Source organism: Notothenia rossii (assembly GCF_949606895.1).
Source record: "Notothenia rossii genome assembly, chromosome: 1".
In the NCBI taxonomy this organism is placed as follows: domain Eukaryota; kingdom Metazoa; phylum Chordata; class Actinopteri; order Perciformes; family Nototheniidae; genus Notothenia; species Notothenia rossii.
This window is the reverse complement of record NC_136912.1, coordinates 92,715,504-92,737,066: the sequence shown is the minus strand read 5'-3', so window position 1 is coordinate 92,737,066 and position 21,563 is coordinate 92,715,504. Positions and strand designations below refer to the sequence as shown.

The 21,563-nt window shown below is 41.1% G+C and overlaps 1 protein-coding gene across 1 annotated transcript in view; it reads left to right on the top strand.

The window, feature by feature from the left end:
- Window positions 1–21,563, top strand: part of obscna (obscurin, cytoskeletal calmodulin and titin-interacting RhoGEF a) — an 89,257-nt gene that overhangs the window by 40,113 nt on the left and 27,581 nt on the right. The window contains exons 45-59 of the mRNA XM_079650988.1: window positions 1,587–1,787; window positions 2,001–2,083; window positions 3,191–3,364; window positions 4,222–4,381; window positions 4,754–4,855; window positions 5,074–5,238; window positions 5,534–5,692; window positions 7,322–7,496; window positions 9,330–9,443; window positions 11,058–11,225; window positions 11,384–11,486; window positions 11,658–11,787; window positions 13,350–13,455; window positions 18,180–18,288; window positions 19,843–19,970. Coding sequence (XP_079507114.1) covers window positions 1,587–1,787; window positions 2,001–2,083; window positions 3,191–3,364; window positions 4,222–4,381; window positions 4,754–4,855; window positions 5,074–5,238; window positions 5,534–5,692; window positions 7,322–7,496; window positions 9,330–9,443; window positions 11,058–11,225; window positions 11,384–11,486; window positions 11,658–11,787; window positions 13,350–13,455; window positions 18,180–18,288; window positions 19,843–19,970 — 2,077 coding nt within the window. The remainder of the gene's footprint in view (window positions 1–1,586; window positions 1,788–2,000; window positions 2,084–3,190; window positions 3,365–4,221; window positions 4,382–4,753; window positions 4,856–5,073; window positions 5,239–5,533; window positions 5,693–7,321; window positions 7,497–9,329; window positions 9,444–11,057; window positions 11,226–11,383; window positions 11,487–11,657; window positions 11,788–13,349; window positions 13,456–18,179; window positions 18,289–19,842; window positions 19,971–21,563) is intronic.

Sequence of the window (21,563 nt, the reverse complement as noted above, 5' to 3'; positions counted from 1 at the left end):
ACACTGTATAGAGTGAACGTGTGGAGCTCACACGATAGAGAAAACACCAAGATGAAAAAATCTAATCCATCTCATTTACCGACGAACATTTCTACTAAAGACCGGGCAACAAGTGGGGGGAAACTATTCTGCACCCCGTGCAACTGTGTGTTGGAGCATTAGAGAAAATCGACGGTGGCGACCCACTTTGATTCATTCAAACATTCGAAAATGCTTTCTGCTGCTGCGGACAAGAAAGCCAAAAACTCACGTTCACCGAGGGATCAACCTTCAAAACCCTTTTGAGGGCTACAAGAAATGAAGTGAGTAGCCTACAAGATTGAAGCTGGTCAGATAACGAACGAGTAAATGAAAACAGAATGAGGCGGAGAAGTGTGTGTGTGTGTGTGTGTGTGTGTGTGTGTGTGTGTGTGTGTGTGTGTGTGTGTGTGTGTGTGTGTGTGTGTGTGTGTGTGTGTGTGTGTGTGTGTGTGTGTGTGTGTGTGTGTGTGTGTGTGTGTGTGTGTGTGTGTGTGTGTGTGTGTGTGTGTGTGTGTGTGTGTGTGTGTGTGTGTGTGTGTGTGTGTGTGTGTGTGTGTGTGTGTGTGTGTGTGTGTGATTAAAATAGCCCAATTGCTTTTACAATGAATAAACATTGAATGTGTTTAATTGAATAGTAAAGGGGTTTAACGTTATTGGCAGGTTGTGTGTGAGAGAGAATAAATAAGACAGCCCAATATTAAAAAAATTGTTATTCTTTTCCCCGCATATTTAGCATATTTCGCAGCTTTCCGCATATTTCGCAATTTCACCGCATAAAATCACATAAAAACTCTGCATGTTTAATCGCATAATCAAGGATTTTAGCCCGCGTTTTTCTGGAGGGTCTAATTAACAACTGCAGAAATGTGACATTTTCTATTTTTTGTATTTTCCATTTTTCATGTATGTGCTCTATTTAGTAGTATTAGCAGCAGCAGATTTGCATAAAGAACCCTGACATTTTATTTAAGTAAAAGTACAAAACTACTAGCATCAAGATATAATTAATGTAATTTCACTAAGGTATACAGTTGAAGGAAATAGAAACACTAAAGTAATGTCAATTAACAAAAATAGTTGTAGTAGCCGTAGTAGTAGTTGTAGTAGTAGTAGTAGTAGTAGTAGTAGTAGTAGTAGCAGTAGTAGCGGTAGTAGTAGTAGTAGTAGTAGTAGTAGTAGTAGTAGTAGTAGTAGTAGTAGTAGCAGTAGTAGTAGTAGTAGTAGCTGTAGTAGCAGTAGTGGTGGTAGTAGTAGTAGTGGTAGTGGTAGTGGTAGTGGTAGTTGTAGTAGCAGTAGTAGTAGTAGTAGTAGCTGTAGTAGCAGTAGTAGTAGTAGTAGTAGCTGTAGTAGCAGTAGTAGTAGTAGTGGTGGTAGTAGTAGTAGTGGTAGTGGTAGTGGTAGTGGTAGTAGTAGTTGTAGTAGCAGTAGTAGTAGTAGTAGTAGCTGTAGTAGCAGTAGTAGCAGTAGTAGTAGCAGTAGTCGTAAAACATTTATACAAAGTAAAATTGCCCATAGGATTGTATAAGATTTGAAATGTTGTAACATGTTTGCTTCTTTCCTCTCAGACCTTTGAAATGTACGTGGCTCGAGCTGACTGCAGTCCAGAATTTGGGAATAAGGAGAGTTTTGTTCTGAAGGAGGGTCAGTTTGTGGAGGTTCTGGACTCTGTTCATCCCGACCGCTGGCTGGTGCGGACCAAACCCACCAAAACCACCCCCGTCCGACAGGGGTGGGTGTGTCCCGCATATCTGGAGAAGAAGAGGAAGGTAGGATTCATAAATCAACAAGTAAACTCCAATACTTTGCAACGGTGTTATAGTTTGAAACCTTGAGCATACTGTATATGAAGTATTCAGGTCTTTACTCAGCAATACTCAATTGTACTGCAATGTTGTGATGTTGTTGATGTAGATATTAATTTCCTCAAGTAATAATAAATGAAAAGGCTTTTCATAATTATTAAATGATGGTTTGTACAGGAGACCTTCCCTCAGCTGAGAGCCCCTCAGGAGGATCTCGATGGGATCGGGTCGACAGGAGAAGAGTACAGGAGAGCTCTGAGGTCCGTCATCCTGCAGTTATATATTATATTATTTTGACTTTCTATACTAAACTAGTAATGTCATTAAATCATGACACACTGGTTTTGCTTCTTCAACATGTTTTTTTCTTTTTTAAACGAGTGGAAAGAAAACTTCTAGAATAAACATTTAGGAGTCTTATTTGGATGCTGGGGTGGAAGCTGGGGTGGAAGCTGGGGTGGATGCTGGAGTGGATGCTGGGGTGGAAGTTGGGGTGGAAGCTGGGGTGGAAGTAGGGGTGGAAGTAGGGGTGGAAGCTGGGGTGGAAGTTGGGGTTGAAGCTGGGGTGGATGCTGGGGTGGATGCTGGGGTGGAAGCTGGGGTGGAAGCTGGAGTGGATGCTGGGATGGAAGCTGGGGTGGATGCTGGAGTGGATGCTGGGGTGGAAGTTGGGGTGGATGCTGGAGTGAATGCTGGGGTGGAAGCTGGGGTGGAAGCTGGGGTGGAAGTAGGGGTGGAAGCTGGGGTGGAAGTTGGGGTTGAAGCTGGGGTTGAAGCTGGGGTGGAAGCTGGGGTGGAAGCTGGGATGGATGCTGGGGTGGAAGCTGGGGTGGAAGTTGGGGTGGAAGCTGGGGTTGATGCTGGGGTGGATGCTGGGGTGGAAGCTGGGGTGGAAGTTGGGGTGGAAGCTGGGGTGGAAGTTGGGGTGGAAGCTGGGATGGATGCTGGGGTGGAAGCTGGGGTGGAAGCTGGGGTGGAAGCTGGGGTGGATGCTGGGGTGGTGGGGGGGGCAGGCAAGCAGCAGCAACATGAAACACAGCAACATGAACGTAGCAATAGCAAGTGAACACAGCAGCAGCAGCATAGCGAGGCAGAGGCAGGAAGACCTTAAATAGAGCGGCATGTTTAGGAGAATGTGATTGGTTGGTTGTAAGAGGGACGAGGTGCGTCACGTGTTAATGTATCATTGGTGCTCGAGTTGACTGCCTGAACTAGCTCGCAGGCTTCGCCCCATTCTTGCTTTTATTTCTCAAAGTATCTTTAACTTTTGTGATGATGGACATAATTGTCCAAATAACAAATCTCAGATGTAAAAACAAACACAGCTGCATCACATCTGATCTGCATTCACTTCCTTTATTCTCCAGCCAACTGATCCAGGGCCTGATTGATGGAGAGGAGGAGTTTGTGAAGGAGATGAAGATGTTCACCTCTCACCAACTTCAGTATCTGGAGTCCAGCCGACACGTCCCCGTCAACATCCTGAACCAGAAAGAGATCATCTTCAGGAACATCAGGGACATTGTGTCTCTGCACGAGAGGTAACACACACACACACACACACACACACACACACACACACACACACACACACACACACACACACACACACACACACACACACACACACACACACACACACACACACACACACACACACACACACACACACACACACACACACACACACACACACACACACACACACACACACACACACACAACCTTTCCTTTAACACAATGCTCATTTGAATGCATCTAGACAACATCCAAATAAATAAATAAAACATACATGATCAGGTTCTGGGGAAAAATCGATTGAGTAAATTGAGATTCCTACCTTCTTAGATTTTGATTGACTTTCTAACTTCCAAGAATAATCAAAAATGTTTTTTTCCCCTGCAAAACAAGTTCGATATTTCTTCAAATGCACACCAAGTCAATGTTGTGTCAGTCATTACTGTGCATATCACACAAGATACCATTTTTACATTTCATTTTGTGTACGATCTGTTTTTTTATTGGAAAGTTTCTGATCAAATGTATGTATGTAATGTATTTAACAGACAAACTGCATGAATTACTTACTTGTGATTCTTATGGTCACTGAGAATTTAGAAATACTAAAAACTTTCCAAGAAAAATGGTCGTTTTCCCTTTTGTCTAAGGTTTGCCTTGAGTTTACAGAGCATCAAGGCAATCAATTGATATAACGTTTTAAAGTATAAAAACTCTATAATCTTATACACAGCCCTCTGCTCTCGTGCCATTATTTGCCACACTGCATGAACGTAAGTAGTTGGTGTCCAGCTGTGTGTATGACGTTTTCCAACGTCTCTTTGCACTGTGTCCTCTCCACAGTCAAACTGTTATAACTCATTATCTGATGTCTGCTCAGGTCCATCCTCCCCCGGCTCAGAGACTGTTCCACTGACGACGACGTGGCGATGCTCCTCCTGAAGAACGCTGCAGACTTTGAGAAGTATCTGCACTATCTGACGGGACAGACTCAAGCTGAGGCCTGCGTCTCTGACAAGACCGTGCAACAGTACTTTAAGGTATTCACGAAACCTGTTTCTATTAATTCATAACATTGTTTAACCCAGTTTTCTGAATTGCAACGTTGGTGTTTTTCCAACATCGAGCAAAGAATCTGAGAAAAAGCTGAGACAAATTCTCGAGGAACTACAAATAAATCACTTTAACAACAGAGAAAACTATTTTGAGCAGTAGGGAGCATACGACTGGATAAATGCACAAGTTCTGTTAGAATTTGGAAACGGCTGTTTTCATATACTATAGTTTTTCTGTTAAACGTTGTCCCAATTTACTTCAGGCATGCAAGATGAACAAAGTTAGTTATTTATATTAAAAAAATGAATATTTGTGGGTGAAATATTCCCTTAAAAATGTCCCTCATCTCATTTCAGGAGCTGCCAGAATCTGGTAAGTCTGATGCTCCTGTGATGGACGTCCTGACCTTCCTCCAGAGACCAGTGGAGAGGCTCCAGACGTACCAGGCTCTCCTGAAGGTCTGCACACGTTTAGTCTTTCACTATTACATGTGTCAAATTATTAATGTCAGAGTGATAGTCAAATATATAATTCCATCTTGCAACTCTGAGTCAAAAAGGACTATTATAGAGAACTTTGAGTATTTGCAAAATGGATATTTATAATATATGTTTCACCACTTGTAGTCCCTTCTTTAGAGTGTGTCCGCTGAATGCCTGTTATGTGTTACTTGCAGGAGTTTATAAAGAACAAGGCTCGCAGTGGTCAGAGCTGCTGCCTGCTGGAGGACTCCTTCTCTCTGGTGTCCTCTCTGCCCTGGAGGTCAGACAACCTGCAGCAGGTCTCTCTGATCCAGAACTACCCGGCTCCTCTCATCGCTCTGGGGGAGCCCGTCAGACAGGTGACCACAAGCTGACATGTATTAACATTAGGTTAGCCTCTGGAGGAACACAAACATCCTGAACTAACTTGGGGTTATTATGAGGCTTTTTTCCATTTAAAGGTCACCTATCGCTCTGGATAAAACCGTCAGCTAAATGTAATGTAATGTAATATTATACAAAATCCACTTTTTCATGTCTTTTATAAACATGTGTCCCCTCTGCGTAAAGAGATTCTGAAAGTTTCAGGAAAAAAGATTCGCTCACTCTTTGTCCTGATCCATTTCTATAAAACCCTGCATGGTTTCTCTTCAGGGCGTGTTCACGGTGTGGGAGGAGTCTCCAGAGGTGAAGGCCGCCTCCAGAGGACACCAGAGACAAGTGTTCCTCTTTAAAGAGTGCATCGTGCTGTGTAAACTGAAGAGAGACTCCGGTGTGAGCAGCGACTCCTACACCTTCAAGAACAAGATGAAGGTGAGATCTGCTAGAACATTCTAAAAGTAAAATGGATTATGGCCCACTCATCAAACTGGTGCTTTTTATATAACATCTTAAATATATCTAAACATATATTTCACGTGTTCATACATTTTCAAATACATTCAGTCAATTGAAGTTGAGAAAATGTTCCATACAAATCTTAGTTGATATTAAAAAAGCCCGATCACTTACAGTAAGTGCAGAACGAGCTTGAAATACACCCTTTCCATTTCCACTTATTAGCAACAATCTGAGTCTTCTGTTTTAAGGAATGAGCTGCAAACCAAATAAATTGAACCCTACGGAGAGCTTAACTAAACTAATGAGACACAAAGCTCACCTCTAGTGAGGGTGCCTTTGTATATTACTCTGTATGTGGCTGTTAGAAAAATATCACTGGTCACCGGCTTGAGCTTCAACCTCAGGATCCATGTATCTGTGATCCTCTCCAGAATGGAAGTAGTCATCACATACAGAGCATCAACTAGTTCCTGAACAGTGTCCTTCACATGCTGATATCCAAGAGAGAGAGTTCCACAGTCACAAGATGGAGGAACACCGGTTCTTCTAAGTAATCACATCCTGTCATGAACAAAATAGTTTTTTCTCAAAATGTTGTTTTTTCCTCTGAAAATCTCAACATTCTGACTTTGTCTCAAAATTCAGACTTTTTCTCCAAATCTCAAAGTTCTGTCTTTTTTCTCCAAATCTCAAAGTTCTGTCTTTTTTCTCAAAAACTCAAAGTTCTGTCTTTTTTCTCCAAATCTCAAAGTTCTGTCTTTTTTCTCAAAATCTCAAAATTCTGTATTTTTTCTCAAAATCTAAAAAATCTGACTTTTTACTCAAAATCTCAAAATTCTGTCTTTTCTCAAAATCTCAAAATTCTGACTTTTCTCAAAATCTCAAAATTCTGACTTTTTGATTCAAAATCTCAAAATTCTGTATTTTTTATCAAAATTTTAAAATTCTGTCTTTTTAAAACTAAAAATCTCAAAATTCTGTCTTTTTTTCTCAAAATCTAAAAAAATCTGACTTTTTAACTTAAAATCAAAAAAATCGGACTTTTTAACTCAAAATCTCAAATTTCTGACTTTTTCTAAAAATTCTGACTTTTTTCTCAAAATCTTAAAATTCTGACTTTTTCTCAAAAATCTGACTTTTTTTCTCAAAATCTCTAAAAAGTAGTCATCACATACAGAGCATCAACTAGTTCCTGAACAGTGTCCTTCACATGCTGATATCCAAGAGAGGGAGTTACTCAGTCACAAGATGGAGGAATAGAAAGCAGTATTCAATGTTTACTTCAGATTAGCTCCACGTCAGAAATGATCATGCTTGTCATATGTCTCTCTCCATAGAGGCTGAATCATCATGTTAATCACATAGCTATCATATGCCTCAAACAGTCCTGATGCTCTGCTAGGTAAACACACATCCTGTCATGTTCACAGCTACAGTTGGGATACCTTTGTTATCATGTGACTCTCATGTTGGAAGAGGACATTCAGTGTTTTCCCAACAATGGCCGTCAGTGAAAAAAGTTTGGACACCCCTGCTTTGTCCTATTGGTACGCTGTCGTCAGAGATGACTGATCCCTCTACCTCTTATTCCTCCTCCTCCAGCTGAATGATGTGGAGGTGAAGGAGGCTCTGGGTGAAGACGAGAGGTGTTGGGGTCTGTGGCACGAGCACCGGGGGTCCGTGAGGAGGCTGACGCTGCAGGGCCCCCCCGCGGTGAAGCTGTCCTGGCTGAAGGACCTGAAGGAGCTGCAGCAGAGGGCCAGTCTGCCCGGCAACAGTGAGTGCCCTTCAGCCGATATTTATAAGATAAGAAGAGAAGATGTACTTTATTGATCCCAATTTGGGAAGTGTTTGCGTTGCAGCAGCATAAGAAATAAAATGTCCAAAATGTAAACATCTCAATAGAAATAAAAAAACAAAAAAAAGTAGAAAATATACATGTTAAATTACAAATGCACAGTAACAAAATATAAAGCAGGATATTATATATACATCAAAACATCAAAACTATATCAACATTTTTTACTTTCTATTTTCAATCAACATGCTCTAATCCATGATGGCTGCCGTGTCCTTGGCTCCGTTCCAACTCTGCCTTTGTTTCGTATTATTTAAGTGTTTGTTTCACTATTTTATCCGTTTTATTGCGTGGCACTCTTGGAGGAGCTTGTGACTTAACATTTTAATTGATATATCTCCTCTGTAGCTATGCACACATGACACTCAAAGCCTTACATCCTTGAATCCTACAATGGCAGCTTAAGCAGTGTTTTTCTAAGTTTCTCAATAATGTTCCTTTTTTTTACCCCTTTTTTTCACACAGATGTCGGATTTCGTAAACAACAACCATGTACCTGAAAAATACTTAAATGCTGTATTTGAGATGTTCAGTTTAGTCAATCCCTACCTTTTAATCGTGCAATAGCACTACACAGGCATTGCAGTTGCATCTTTTTAGAAGCTGAAATGACAATTTAGTGTGAAATATATTTCACTTTTCCTCTCTGTTTTCAGATGTATTAGGGCTTCTCAATTAATCGTATTTTAACCGCAATTACGATTTTGGCCTGCAACAATTATGAAAACTAGGGATGCACCGAATATTCGGCCACCGAAAATTATCGGCCGAAAATGGTTAAAAAGGCCCTTTCGGCTAGCACCGAAAAAATATCACCGAATGTCAGAGAACAGGGTTACGTTGATCAAACTCCGCATATTTGTCCGGGTGTTTTGATTTCAAGTGGTGGAGTAATCCCGAAGTGGTGAAAGTCTTTGCAGTTACACCCCCTCGAGAAATGTCAGCTGAACACGTTTTACAAATCGCAATCCGCGCCTCTTTCTCTGATATTTAGAAATATCTCCAAGCGGCAGACATGTTGGCTGTGAGCCAGCCGCGAGCATGGTCGCGCGCCGTGCTTGTCGCCGCGTTTTGATTACGTCATCACAACAACACGTTAGGTTACCAAACTTATAGGTGCATTTGTTGTTGTTGAAGGCCTGGCTGTATGCATTCAAAAGTGCTGAATAAATGTTTTATGGACCCATAATAGTGATTATTATTGAAGTTAAGTTTTGCCATAATCATGTCTTTTTCCATAATCAGGTAGCTGAACAACATTGGTAAAAATGTATACATTATATATATATATATTTCTATTAATCATTTTCGGCCTTTCGGCATTCGGCCAACTGTTTCCTATTTTCGGTATCGGTTTCGGCCAAGAATTTCCCATTCGGTGCACCCCTAGTAAAAAGCATTATAATCAAAATAAAACGATTATTTTTATTTATTTTTAAATTGTATTGGTTTTTCATTTGAATTAGACTTAAAGTTCAGGTTAATCAACTGTTAAAAACATACGGTTCACATTATGTTTTTCAATAAATGGATGTTTTCAAAGTAAATGGATAATCGTTTTAAAAAATCGTGATATCAATTATTGACCAAAAATAATTGAGATTATGATTTTTGCCATAATCGAGCAGCCCTAAGATGTATTGCTGCTAACTTCCAACCAAAAATATATTTTTTGATTGCGTTTACTGCAGAAGCTGCTCGTTTGTCTTTTAAATCTCACATGATTTTATGTCTTTGTGTGTGTACCAACAGGTCCTCCGGTGTTTGAGTCTCTGTTGTCTGACTGCACCTCAAAGATAGGAGAGACCATCAAACTGACCTGCAGGGTCTCAGGGTCGCCCAAACCGGAGGTCAGCTGGCTCAAAGGTCAGAAAACCTCATTAAGATATTAATATACTACATACTGTACCAAAGTGTTAGTCTGTGTTTACCCCCTGTAATGTTTCTTCCTCATTTATCCAAGAAGAAAATGTGCAGACGTGCATTGTATGTTTTCATTGATGGTTTGCAGAAATGTCAAAAGTACACACATCCTTTACTCAAGTAGAAGTACAGATACTCGTGTTTAAAAATACTCTGGTGAAAGTAGAAGTACTGACTAAACTTCTTTACTCAAGTCAAAGTAAAGAGGCTTTGAAATGTACTTCAGTAAAAAGTACCCATAACTAGCAGCTGTTTTAAAGAGTACCTGACCTCCCTTTATATTAATAGAACAATAATGTCATTGTTAGCTAATGAATGTTTCCATGGTGACCAACGGCAACATGACAACGTTTCCATTGGTCCCTCTTCTTTAGAGAAGACCAGGAAATGATGGATACACGGATCGTGTTCAAATCAATAGGCACGCAATGACTCTAAATAATAATGATCACGCGACCAAACACACATTCAGACTAAAGGAACCAGCCTGTTTGGAAAATGTGAGAAGTAGAAAGTACAGGTATTTGAGTTCAACATGTAAGAAGTAGAAAGTTCAGGTGTTTGTGTTCAACATGTAAGAAGTAGAAAGTACAGGTATTTGAGTTCAACATGTAAGAAGTAGAAAGTACAGGTATTTGAGTTCAACATGTAAGAAGTAGAAAGTACAGGTATTTGAGTTCAACATGTAAGAAGTAGAAAGTACAGGTATTTGAGTTCAACATGTAAGAAGTAGAAAGTACAGGTATTTGTGTTCAACATGTAAGAAGTAGAAAGTACAGGTATTTGTGTTCAAAATGTAAGAAGTAGAAAGTACAGGTATTTGGGTTCAACATGTGAGAAGTAGAAAGTACAGGTATTTGAGTTCAACATGTAAGAAGTAGAAAGTACAGGTATTTGAGTTCAACATGTAAGAAGTAGAAAGTACAGGTATTAGTGTTCAACATGTAAGAAGTAGAAAGTACAGGTATTTGTGTTCAACATGTAAGAAGTAGAAAGTACAGGTATTTGAGTTCAACATGTGAGAAGTAGAAAGTACAGGTATTTGTGTTCAACATGTAAGAAGTAGAAAGTACAGGTATTTGGGTTCAACATGTGAGAAGTAGAAAGTACAGGTATTTGTGTTCAACATGTAAGAAGTAGAAAGTACAGGTATTTGGGTTCAACATGTAAGAAGTAGAAAGTACAGGTATTTGAGTTCAACATGCAAGAAGTAGAACGTACAGGTATTAGTGTTCAAAATGTAAGAAGTAGAAAGTACAGGTATTTGAGTTCAACATGTAAGAAGTAGAAAGTACAGGTATTTGTGTTCAACATGTAAGAAGTAGAAAGTACAGGTATTTGTGTTCAACATGTAAGAAGTAGAAAGTACAGGTATTTGAGTTCAAAATGTAAGAAGTCAAAGTAAAAAGTCGTCAGAAAAATAAGTAGTGCAGTAAAGTACTGATACCAGAAAAATGTACTTGAGTACAGTAACAAGGTATTTTTACTCCACTACTTCCACTCCACTGGTTTGACAGTAACTCTCTGATGCCCCCCCCCCCCCCCCCCCCCCCTCAGACGGCCTCCCTCTGGAGGACGACCCCCGTCACATCATCTCCTCTGAGCGCTCTGGCGGCTGCACGCTGGTCCTGGACAGCCTCTCCTCGGAGGACTCGGGGCAGTACGCCTGCTACGCCTCCAGCTCCATGGGCAGCGCCGGGACTCTGGCCAAGGTGGTGGTGAGGGGTGAGTCTGGAGGGGGAGGAGACAAAACAAGTTCAAATGGACATTCAAGTTCCAGTCCCACTTCAATCTGTGAAATCCCATTCACAAAACGATGGAATCTGTCCGGATTGGGGAAAGTAGGACAGCTGATACTTGAATGTGTTTCTTCTTCTCTGCAGCTCCACCCAGGTTTGTGTGTCGGCTGGAGAGCGCCTGTCTGATCGAAGGAGAAGACGTTCAGTTCACCTGCTCCACCCTGACTGCCCCTATACCACGGATACGGTATGACAACATTGACCTACAGTGGTTATATCCATTATTGTGTGTGGAAAAAAACATCAATACATTTCACCCAGCTCTCTTTAGACACATATTTATATTTCTTGTCTATGCACAAAAGAACCAAGGCACATTTCTTCAGACCAGATTTTGAACCAGATTTATTTTTTGCAGGTGGATGAAAGATGGCAGAGAGCTCAGCGATCAGCAGAAATACTTGATCCTGAACGATGCTCGGAGCGGCATCTTGTCTCTGACGGTCACCACGGCAACGGAGGCAGATATCGGACAGTACGAGTGTGAGGTAAAAAACATATCCATATAATCAAAAGATTTATTTCTTTGGAAATGTTATTTTAAATACAATTAAATCAAGTTATTTTGGTAAAACTAATGAAAAATAGACTTTGTAAGTTTGCCCACTTACAAATAACTTAACAGTCTATCATTTTAATGGTAAGTTTATATTAACAGTGAGAGTAAGAATATCAAAAAGAAAATCCAGAAATTGACATTATATAAAAGACAAAAACTGATTTGCATTTAACTGTGGGAAATAAGTATTTGATCCCCTTGCCACCAACAAGGATTCTGGCTTCCACAGACGGTGACATAAGTCCTCTTCTTTTAACAAAGTAAATCAACTTGTTACCTGTATAAAAGACACCTGTCCACAGAATCAATCAATCAGATTCCAACCTCTCCACCATGGGCAAGACTAAAGAGCTGTCTAAGGACCTCAGGGACAAGACTGTAGACCTGCACAAGGCTGGGATACTGGGATACTGGCTACAAGACCACCAGAAAGCAGCTTGGTGAGAAGGAGACAACTGTTGGTGCCATTATTTGAAAATGAAAAAAATTGGCATCAATCAACAATCAATCTCCCTCGGTCTGGGGCTCCAAATGGGTCATGGATGGGTCTTCCAGCCGGACAATAAACCTGAACATACGGCCAAGGCAACAAAGGAGTGCCTAAAGAAGAAGCACATTTAGGTGATGGAGGGGCCTAGCCAGTCTCCAGACCTTAATCATCCCATAGAACATCTGTGCAGGGAGCTGAAGCTTCCAGAAGCATCAGCCTCAAAACCTTCAGGATTTGGAGAGGGTCTTCAGAGAGGAGTGGACCACAATCCTTCCTGAGATGTGCACACAGTGGGGTGTTTCTCAATGTCGAGTAAAGCTGCTCCAGAGCCACTATTTCAAGCATACTACGTCATCGAGTGGCGCCGAAGGACTGTTCCAATGTCCAGCATACTTGGAATTCTACCGAGCCCGGCGTACTTCGTAGCGAGACATTTCCAGGCTGCACATGTGTAGACTCCGCGTTCTTAAAATCCCCACAATGCTTTGCGCACGGACCAATTTACCCAAATCTGTAGCGGAAAATGTAAGGCTGGGCCTCTCATATGACGCACACCTGCTCGTCTGTTCCACTCTTCGTTTTCCGAATGCCAGGAAGGATTCTTGCCTAGCTTCTGAAGCAAGTGACTCGGAAGACAAGCAAGCGTACTCGACATTGAGAAACACCCGTGGAGACCAACTACAAGAAGCGTCTGACCTCTTTGTCCAACAAGGGCTTCTCCAGCAAGTACTAAGACATGTACTTAGGGGGTCAAATACTTATTTCCCACAGTTAAATGCAAATACATTTTTATCTTTTATTTAATGTCAATTTCTAGATTTTCTTTTTGATATTCTTACTCTCGCTGTTTATATAAACCGACCATTAAAATTATAGACTGTTAATTTATTTGTCAGTGGGCAAACTTACAAAATCTGCAGGGGATCAAATACTTATTTCCTCCATTGTATATGTGTGCTTTTTATCATTTCATTCTGATTGTGATGTCCTGTGTGTTTCAGCTGTGTAATGAGTTTGGCTGTGTGAAGTGTAAAGCCGGGCTCTGCCCAGTTTACGTCCCGCCGACCGACATTGAGGACGACCGGCCGCAGGACTTACCTCCTAAAGGTAGGACAGAGCGACACGCTGCAGGTAAATATCCTGCACTCAGGGTGCATCATGGGAAAGAAGCACATGCCATTGTTCACATGATCTCTTCACTTCTGATCCCGTCACCATGTTTTACTTCACATCATCACATGACAACTTTTTACCTCCCAAAAAACCCACAAATTCCACTTTCAACCACTTATCCATCTGATCCGGTACATTTTGAGATTTTACTCATTTCCCCCTTTTTTCATTTCACACACAATTACATCATACTTCAAACTACCATACCAAGTGTCCCTTGATCCCTGGGAATTATGGAATAGACGATTCTAGACTATACAACTATAGAAAATAGCATGGACTATCTTATTTCTATATCATTTTATGATATGGTCTAAATACTTTAATTTAAAATCCAGCCTGTAATGTAATTCTCTCACAGTGCACCTTATACAATGGGTCATCTGCAAACGGCATTACAATCTAGCCTTACCTTCTTCATAGCATGTTTTGTTATCCTGTATTTGAACTATAAGCTATCATCCTAATCCTAGACCCTGTTATTTATCTCCATACATGAGGATATGTGTATTTAAACCTTTTTATCATTAATATACTTCAACGCTCTCTTTATAAGTTTGTTTAAATAGTGGTGAGTTAATTTCTGCTTCTGTGTGAAATTCACTTGGAAAGTTCATCAAAGTGATTATGAATCAGTCATATGAAAATAAAACGTATTAACTAATAATTGTGGGGGAAACTTCTGAAGCAATGGAGAGTCAGGGCTCAGAGAGACACGAGGAGAGCTGGAGCTTTGATGGCAAACACTGACGGTTTATTTGGAGCTTCGGCCGGAGAATTGACAAGACAGGTGGCGTGACACAAGTTGACACAGCGGTTGCCAAGAACTCTTCTGCAGCTCGAGGTTTTAACTAGTTCAGAGTGTAATAATCAACATTCTTCATCAGTCAGACTAAAGCAATATGGACCCTGAATCTAACTAGAGCTCTCGTCCATAGGAAAGAATGTGCGCCAGGGAGCCTTCGTCCTTGAACAGTAAACTACCTCATGGCGGCTTGTGCTCTGTCAAAGACTGGGAACAACAATGCGCCCAAGCTGCCCCTCCTATACCCAAGGCCGTAGACCCATGCCGTGAGAAAGGAAACAGTGAGAGGAGAACATGAATATTATATAAGCAAATTATTCCCTAACAGTTTCTCTCTTTTTATCAATTCTGATAACCTAAAAAACCTATTCTAATAATGAATCAGTCCATAGCCAGGGTTAAATAAACTAAGCTTTAGTTAACTCACCAAAAGTAAATGACTTAAGACAAATAAATAATATAAAGATGTAATACATTTTTCTAACAGCCTTCTATTGCCATAACCCTGCGGGATCAAGTGTCTTCCATCCAATATAGAAACCATACTGTATTTTCCCAGCATCCTCACCCATAAAAAGACATCAATACATAGAATGTATGGAATGTTTTTTGTGTTTTTCATCATGTTTCCACTCTCCACAGAGGGCCTGGGTTGGGGTTAGGGATGCAGATTCAAATGGCCTTGTTTTATAGATATAACTAAAGTTACATTGGTCATATTTCAAGCGACAATCAATGCAACTTATATATATATATATATATATTATATATATAATATGCATAAAACTATGGGTCTAGAACTAGTTTTTTTGTACCATTGGATTTTCTATCCCTGCCAACGTTATTTCAATCAGGAGAGACGGTTTTGATGTAAGAATACATATTTATTGCCAGGAATACACAAATGAATGTAATGTTTTGGCGATTAGGCCCCGTTGTGCAGGAGTATCATTTGGGAGGGGAGAACTCCGATCCGATGAAACCCCCCGGGGTCTAGACACTGGTGGTGGTGAATGGATAGTTGGGTTCGGTCTGAAGGGGAGGGGCTTAGCTTGACCCTGGTGGTGGTGAATGGATAGTTGGGTTCGGTCTGAAGGGGAGGGGCTTACCTTGACCCTGGTGGTGGTGAATGGATAGTTGGGTTTGAACTGAAGGGGAGGGGCTTAGCTTGACACTGGTGGTGGGGAATGGATAGTTGGGGTCGGTCTGAAGGGCAGGGGCTTAGCTTGACCCTGGTGGTGGTGAATGGATAGTTGGGTTCGGTCTGAAGGGGAGGGGCTTAGCTTGACCCTGGTGGTGGTGAATGGATAGTTGGGTTCGGTCTGAAGGGGAGGGGCTTAGCTTGACCCTGGTGGTGGTGAATGGATAGTTGGGTTCGGTCTGAAGGGGAGGGGCTTAGCTTGACCCTGGTGGTGGTGAATGGATAGTTGGGTTCGGTCTGAAGGGGAGGGGCTTAGCTTGACCCTGGTGGTGGTGAATGGATAGTTGGGTTCGGTCTGAAGGGGAGGGGCTTAGCTTGACCCTGGTGGTGGGGAATGGATAGTTGGGGTCGGTCTGAAGCGGAGGGGCTTAGCTTGACCCTGGTGGTGGTGAATGGATATTTGGGTTCGGTCTGAAGGGGAGGGGCTTACCTTGACCCTGGTGGTGGTGAATGGATAGTTGGGTTCGGTCTGAAGGGGAGGGGCTTAGCTTGACCCTGGTGGTGGTGAATGGATAGTTGGGTTCGGTCTTAAGGGGAGGGGCTTAGCTTGACCCTGGTGGTGGTGAATGGATAGTTGGGTTCGGTCTGAAGGGGAGGGGCTTAGCTTGACCCTGGTGGTGGTGAATGGATAGTTGGGTTCGGTCTGAAGGGGAGGGGCTTAGCTTGACCCTGGTGGTGGTGAATGGATAGTTGGGTTTGGTCTGAAGGGGAGGGGCTTAGCTTGACCCTGGTGGTGGTGAATGGATATTTGGGTTCGGTCTGAAGGGGAGGGGCTTAGCTTGACCCTGGTGGTGGGGAATGGATAGTTGGGGTCGGTCTGAAGCGGAGGGGCTTACCTTGACCCTGGTGGTGGTGAAATGGATAGTTGGGGTCGGTCTGAAGGGGAGGGGCTTAGCTTGACCCTGGTGGTGGTGAATGGATAGTTGGGGTCGGTCTGAAGGAGAGGGGCTTAGCTTGACCCTGGTGGTGGTGAATGGATAGTTGGGTTTGGTCAGAAGGGGAGGGGCTTAGCTTGACCCTGGATTCGGAGGGACAGGAGGTGAACAGGGGTGGAGGGGGGTTGCGTTGAATCACCTGAAATGACCGCTTTCAGAGGGGGATAGCAAATTTAAAAGGGTTAGCGGAGCGCTATGATAGGCTTGAGAGAATAGAGCGAAGTGATTGGTTAAGCTCGGGAGTGACGCCCCCGATCACTTATTGAGAGGAGAGAGAGTAGTAACGTAGCATAGTAAATTAATGAGTAAAGAAGGTCTTCCTGGTTGAACTTGCGCTGAGCTCGATGTGTCATTTATATGTATTATGTATAGTTTGCACAAAATTAGACAGACTAGACATTTTTTCATCTATTACACCAAAAGTCAGATTAACCATGACGTCGACAGCCATAATAAAATTAAAATAAGTACCCGCTTTTACTGTACTATGTTTAGGTATTTGTCATTTAAACTAGTAGCTATTAATCTACCATTGTAACTATAGAAAGTAGAATAAAACAGTACATGAGAAGTCAGCCTTATTCAGAATAATGATGTGGTTTCAGTTGTTTCACTTGCATACTGTATGTGTCATTTATATGTATTATGTATAGTTTGCACAAAATTAGACAGACTAGACAATTTTGTATCTATTAAACCAAAATTCACATTAACGTCGACAGTCATAATGAAATCAAATAAAAAAACATAAGTACCACTTTTACTTTACTATATGTAGGTATTTTTTATTTGTACTGGTGTCTATTAAAAGGTGGGTTAGGCAAGTTTGAGAAACCGGCTCGAGATACACTTTTTGTTATATTCCATGGAATGCTCTTAACATCCCGATAGCAATGAATATCTGAAGTGCTTTGACAAAAAATACATAAAAAAATGTCATCTCTGGAAGCCGTAGTACTTTAAAAAGCACGACCAATCATCTGAGCCGGCCCGGCTAAAATAACTGGATGGCCTACCTGCCTGTCAGCCTTCCATCTGTGCACAAACTTATCTCGTGCCCTCATTGGTCGTGTGCGTTCCTGTGTGTTGGAGGAGGGGCTCTGTAAGGAAGTGGCAGATTACTTCCGGCTGTGTATTTTCATTTCGAGCTGGTTTCTCCAAAATTACCCCCACCTTTAATTGACCACTGTTACTATAGAAAGTAGAATAAAACAGCATGTGATGAGTCAGCCTTATTCAGAATAATGATGTTGTTTCAGTTGTTTCATTTGCATATATATTTACATATTTTCGGGTTCAACCACGTTTTCCCTGCCATTGTCCATAACCTCCGTGTTTTTCCATCTCCCCTCTTGACTATTCCTGAAGCAGGAAGTTCCTCACATGGACCGCTCCATGTAAGTCTTCATTGTCACGATAACAAATAACCTCTCAGCATTTCCCTTTCTCCTCCTCAACGCATGCCCAGCTAACTCCTCACTCCTTCAACACCAGATGGTCATGTGCTGGGAGGAAGTGGGTTACGCTCACTTCCTGTTGATGTGTTGGGTTAGTGGGGGTAAGCCCTCACGTTAAGGTAAGAAATGCATTAATAACGTTCCAGGTGTGTAAGGTAATGTACTTTTCGCCACTTTTCGCTGCATAGTAATACCTCAAAATATATTTACATAGTGTCTTACCCTTAAATTCTTTCTGAGTAGTGTTTTTGTTTCTGTAGATGCAGACTCAGAGGGTTGGTCCGCTGCCTTTGTGAAGAAATGGCTGCAGACTGATTTCAGCCCCACCTCCATCGCTAAGATGCTCTTCCCCCCCGAACACCCTGAACAGTTAGTGCCTCTAATGTTATGGTATTAACCTGTACATTAAAAAGCTTCAGCCTCAACCTGGTACTTTCTGTCTGTGGTTGGGTTATTGAAAAGTTAGGGAGGAATTATTCCCAAACTTTAGAAATATAATTGTTTTATTGAAAAAGAGTGCTGACTTTAGTCACAGTTTTGATGACTTTAGACTTGGCTTGACCAAATCAAAAAAATATTTCAAATCACTTTTGGATTTTTACACCAGTGACTCGCAGAGGTAGTAGAAGTACTCAGATCTTGTACTTGAGTAAAAGTAGAAGTACTAAGATCTTGTACTTGAGTAAAAGTAGAAGTACTCAGGTCTTGTTCTTGAGTAAAAGTAGAAGTACTCAGATCTTGTACTTGAGTAAAAGTAGAAGTACTCAGATATTGTATTTGAGTAAAGTAGAAGTACTCAGGTCTTGTTCTTGAGTAAAAGTAGAAGTACTCAGATCTTGTACTTGAGTAAAAGTAGAAGTACTCAGATATTGTACTTGAGTAAAAGTAGAAGTACTCAGATCTTGTACTTTAGTAAAAGTAGAAGTACTCAGATCTTGTACTTTAGTAAAAGTAGAAGTACTCAGATCTTGTACTTGAGTAAAAGTAGAAGTACTCAGGTCTTGTTCTTGAGTAAAAATAGAAGTACTCAGATCTTGTACTTTAGTAAAAGTAGAAGTACTCAGATCTTGTACTTGAGTAAAAGTAGAAGTACTCAGGTCTTGTTCTTGAGTAAAGTAGAAGTACTCAGGTATTGTACTTGAGTAAAAGTAGAAGTACCAGAGTGTAGGAATAATCTGTTACAGTAAAAGTCCTGCATTCAAAATGTTCCTCAAGTAAAAGTAGAAAAGTATTCTCATCAAAATATAGTTGAAGTAGCGACAGTAAAAGTAGTCATTGTGCAGATTGGTCCATTTCAGAATAATATATATGATATGTTTTATAATGATTGCTCATTAAAGTGTTCTCAAAGCTGGTAAAGGTGCAGCTAGTTTGAATTACTTTGTATACTGCAGGGTAGCTGGTGGATTTACTCCAGGTGGAACTAAAGTCTGATTTAACAATTGCTTATATTTGACATCATTCATCCACATCTGTGAAGTAACTAAAGGGATTAAATACATGTAGTGGAGTAGAAGTACAAAGTAACAGGAAATACTCAAAGTACCTCAAAATTGTACTTAAGTACAGAACTTCAATACATAGTAGTTACTTCCCACCTCTGGTAACTCGTGACTTTGGTTTGGACTTAGGCTTTTTGACTTGAAAATATATCTGAAAACTTGTTCCCCAAATCATATAATTTCTGCGGGAGGGAACCATGAACAACTCTTGTTACTTTTCAGAGTCAGAGATGGGAAAAAATCATCCCAAACCTCATTTTTGTTCATGTTCGAAAACTAACAATTCGCTGTAGGTAAGAATTGCAGAAGGAGACTCACAATGTAGGACTTTGGACTAGCAACACTAAATAAGAACTCAAAATCAAAATGGTTATCCATAATTCATACTTGCATTGTTCTTTTATCACATCTTCCTCCCCAGAGCTGAATGTTCTGAAGAGGCTTCCCCCCCCTCGGCCTCTGTGGGTCAGGTGGTGCAGCAGCCGCCTCTGTACCTGGAGGAAGAGGAGGAGATCTTCATCTCAGAGCAAATGCAGGAAATGACAGATGGTATTACTCCCTCTTTAAAGTAGAAATGCATAACTGTTCTTACTTTCCCCCCTTTAGTGCTTTCAAGTACTTTTACTGTGGTTGCAGCTGTTGGATCCTTTCCTTTGTTTCCTAGGACTTTTATTTTCAATAATTACAACATTCGACACCCATAGACTTGCCAACCCTCCCGATTTTCACGGGAGACTCCCGATTTCATTGCCCTCTCCCGGTTTCCTCCCGGGGTCATATTTCTCCCGCATTTCTCCCGATTTCTGACTAAATCCGATTTACTCAGGACTGTTTCCAGTCGGACTTTAATAAAGCTACACCATTGTTTGGTTTCCATGGTAGCGCGTCTCTTTAGTAGCGCGTGCAACTGAAATTCTGAGAGGGTGAGGCAGATAGTCACAGAAAACAGAACAAGAATCAACAACTCTAGCCTCTGCTCACTCCTTTCCTATAATACAGGTCCAGCCCACACATATGCTCCATCAAGACAGTGCACTTACAATAAGCATGTTAATGTTAATCTAATACAGCTCCGGCGATCCACTAGCACCCCCCCCCTCTGCGGTGGGTTTGAAATGCTCCCTATGTCTGAGGTCCCAAGGTTGGCAAGTCCGCCCATCTACTTCCGACCCATGACACCTTGTTTCGGAGTCAATGGGGAGAGAAAATGTATCTTTCGATCCCGTTTCAATTGTGCCACGAATTACACACATGATGTTTGTCAATCTTAAAAAATAAAAAATGTCAAAAAAGTCACAGTTTGTCGTAAAACAGTTGAAATATGAGACTATGAAAAATACTCAACTAGAAAGACTACAAATCCCAGAATCCCAGTCCCGCATGCTGGCTCTTAGGAACCGACTAACTCCCCTTGTGTGTATGTACAGCTCTCAACATGCCCAGACTTGAAGTGATTTTCACCTCTTTTAATACTTTCCGCCTCATTCTGAAAGAAAGAAGTGAAATGTGCCAACGTGACGGCCGTCTGGGTGTGTGGTGCGAGATGGGAGATGTAGTTCATTGAGCGGTTTCACACAGAACAAAGTGTTACTTCAGTTTTACGACACATTTTATTTTTTTGACTTGCAAAATTATCTTTTAAATTGACTTAGACTTAGACATAATTTATTGTCATTTCAACAAGACACAGAGTTTACTATTAAAACAACATTTCGTTGTACTGGCTTACAGGAACAGGACAATATAAAAACTTGCTAAAATTGTACATATAAATAAATAATAGTGACGTGGTTGTGATAAAATTAAAGATAAAGTGTGTGTTAAAAATATAAAGACTTACTATACATATAAATAAAATAGACGTACTATATAGAAAATATGTGCGCTTTACGCAGCGTAATGTAATCTCTGTGTTACTGGTCTACTTAACATTCAGCAGTCTGATGGCATGGGGAAACATAATAACATCATCAAACATCATATGTGTAATTCGTAGCACAATTCAAACGGGATCGAAAGATAATCTTTCTCTCTCCACTGACTTCAACACATGATTTTTCCTAAATAAGGTCCCATGGAGCTCCCCCGGAAAGGGAGGGTCTTCGCCTCTCTATTACATTGACTTTACACTGATCATTTAAA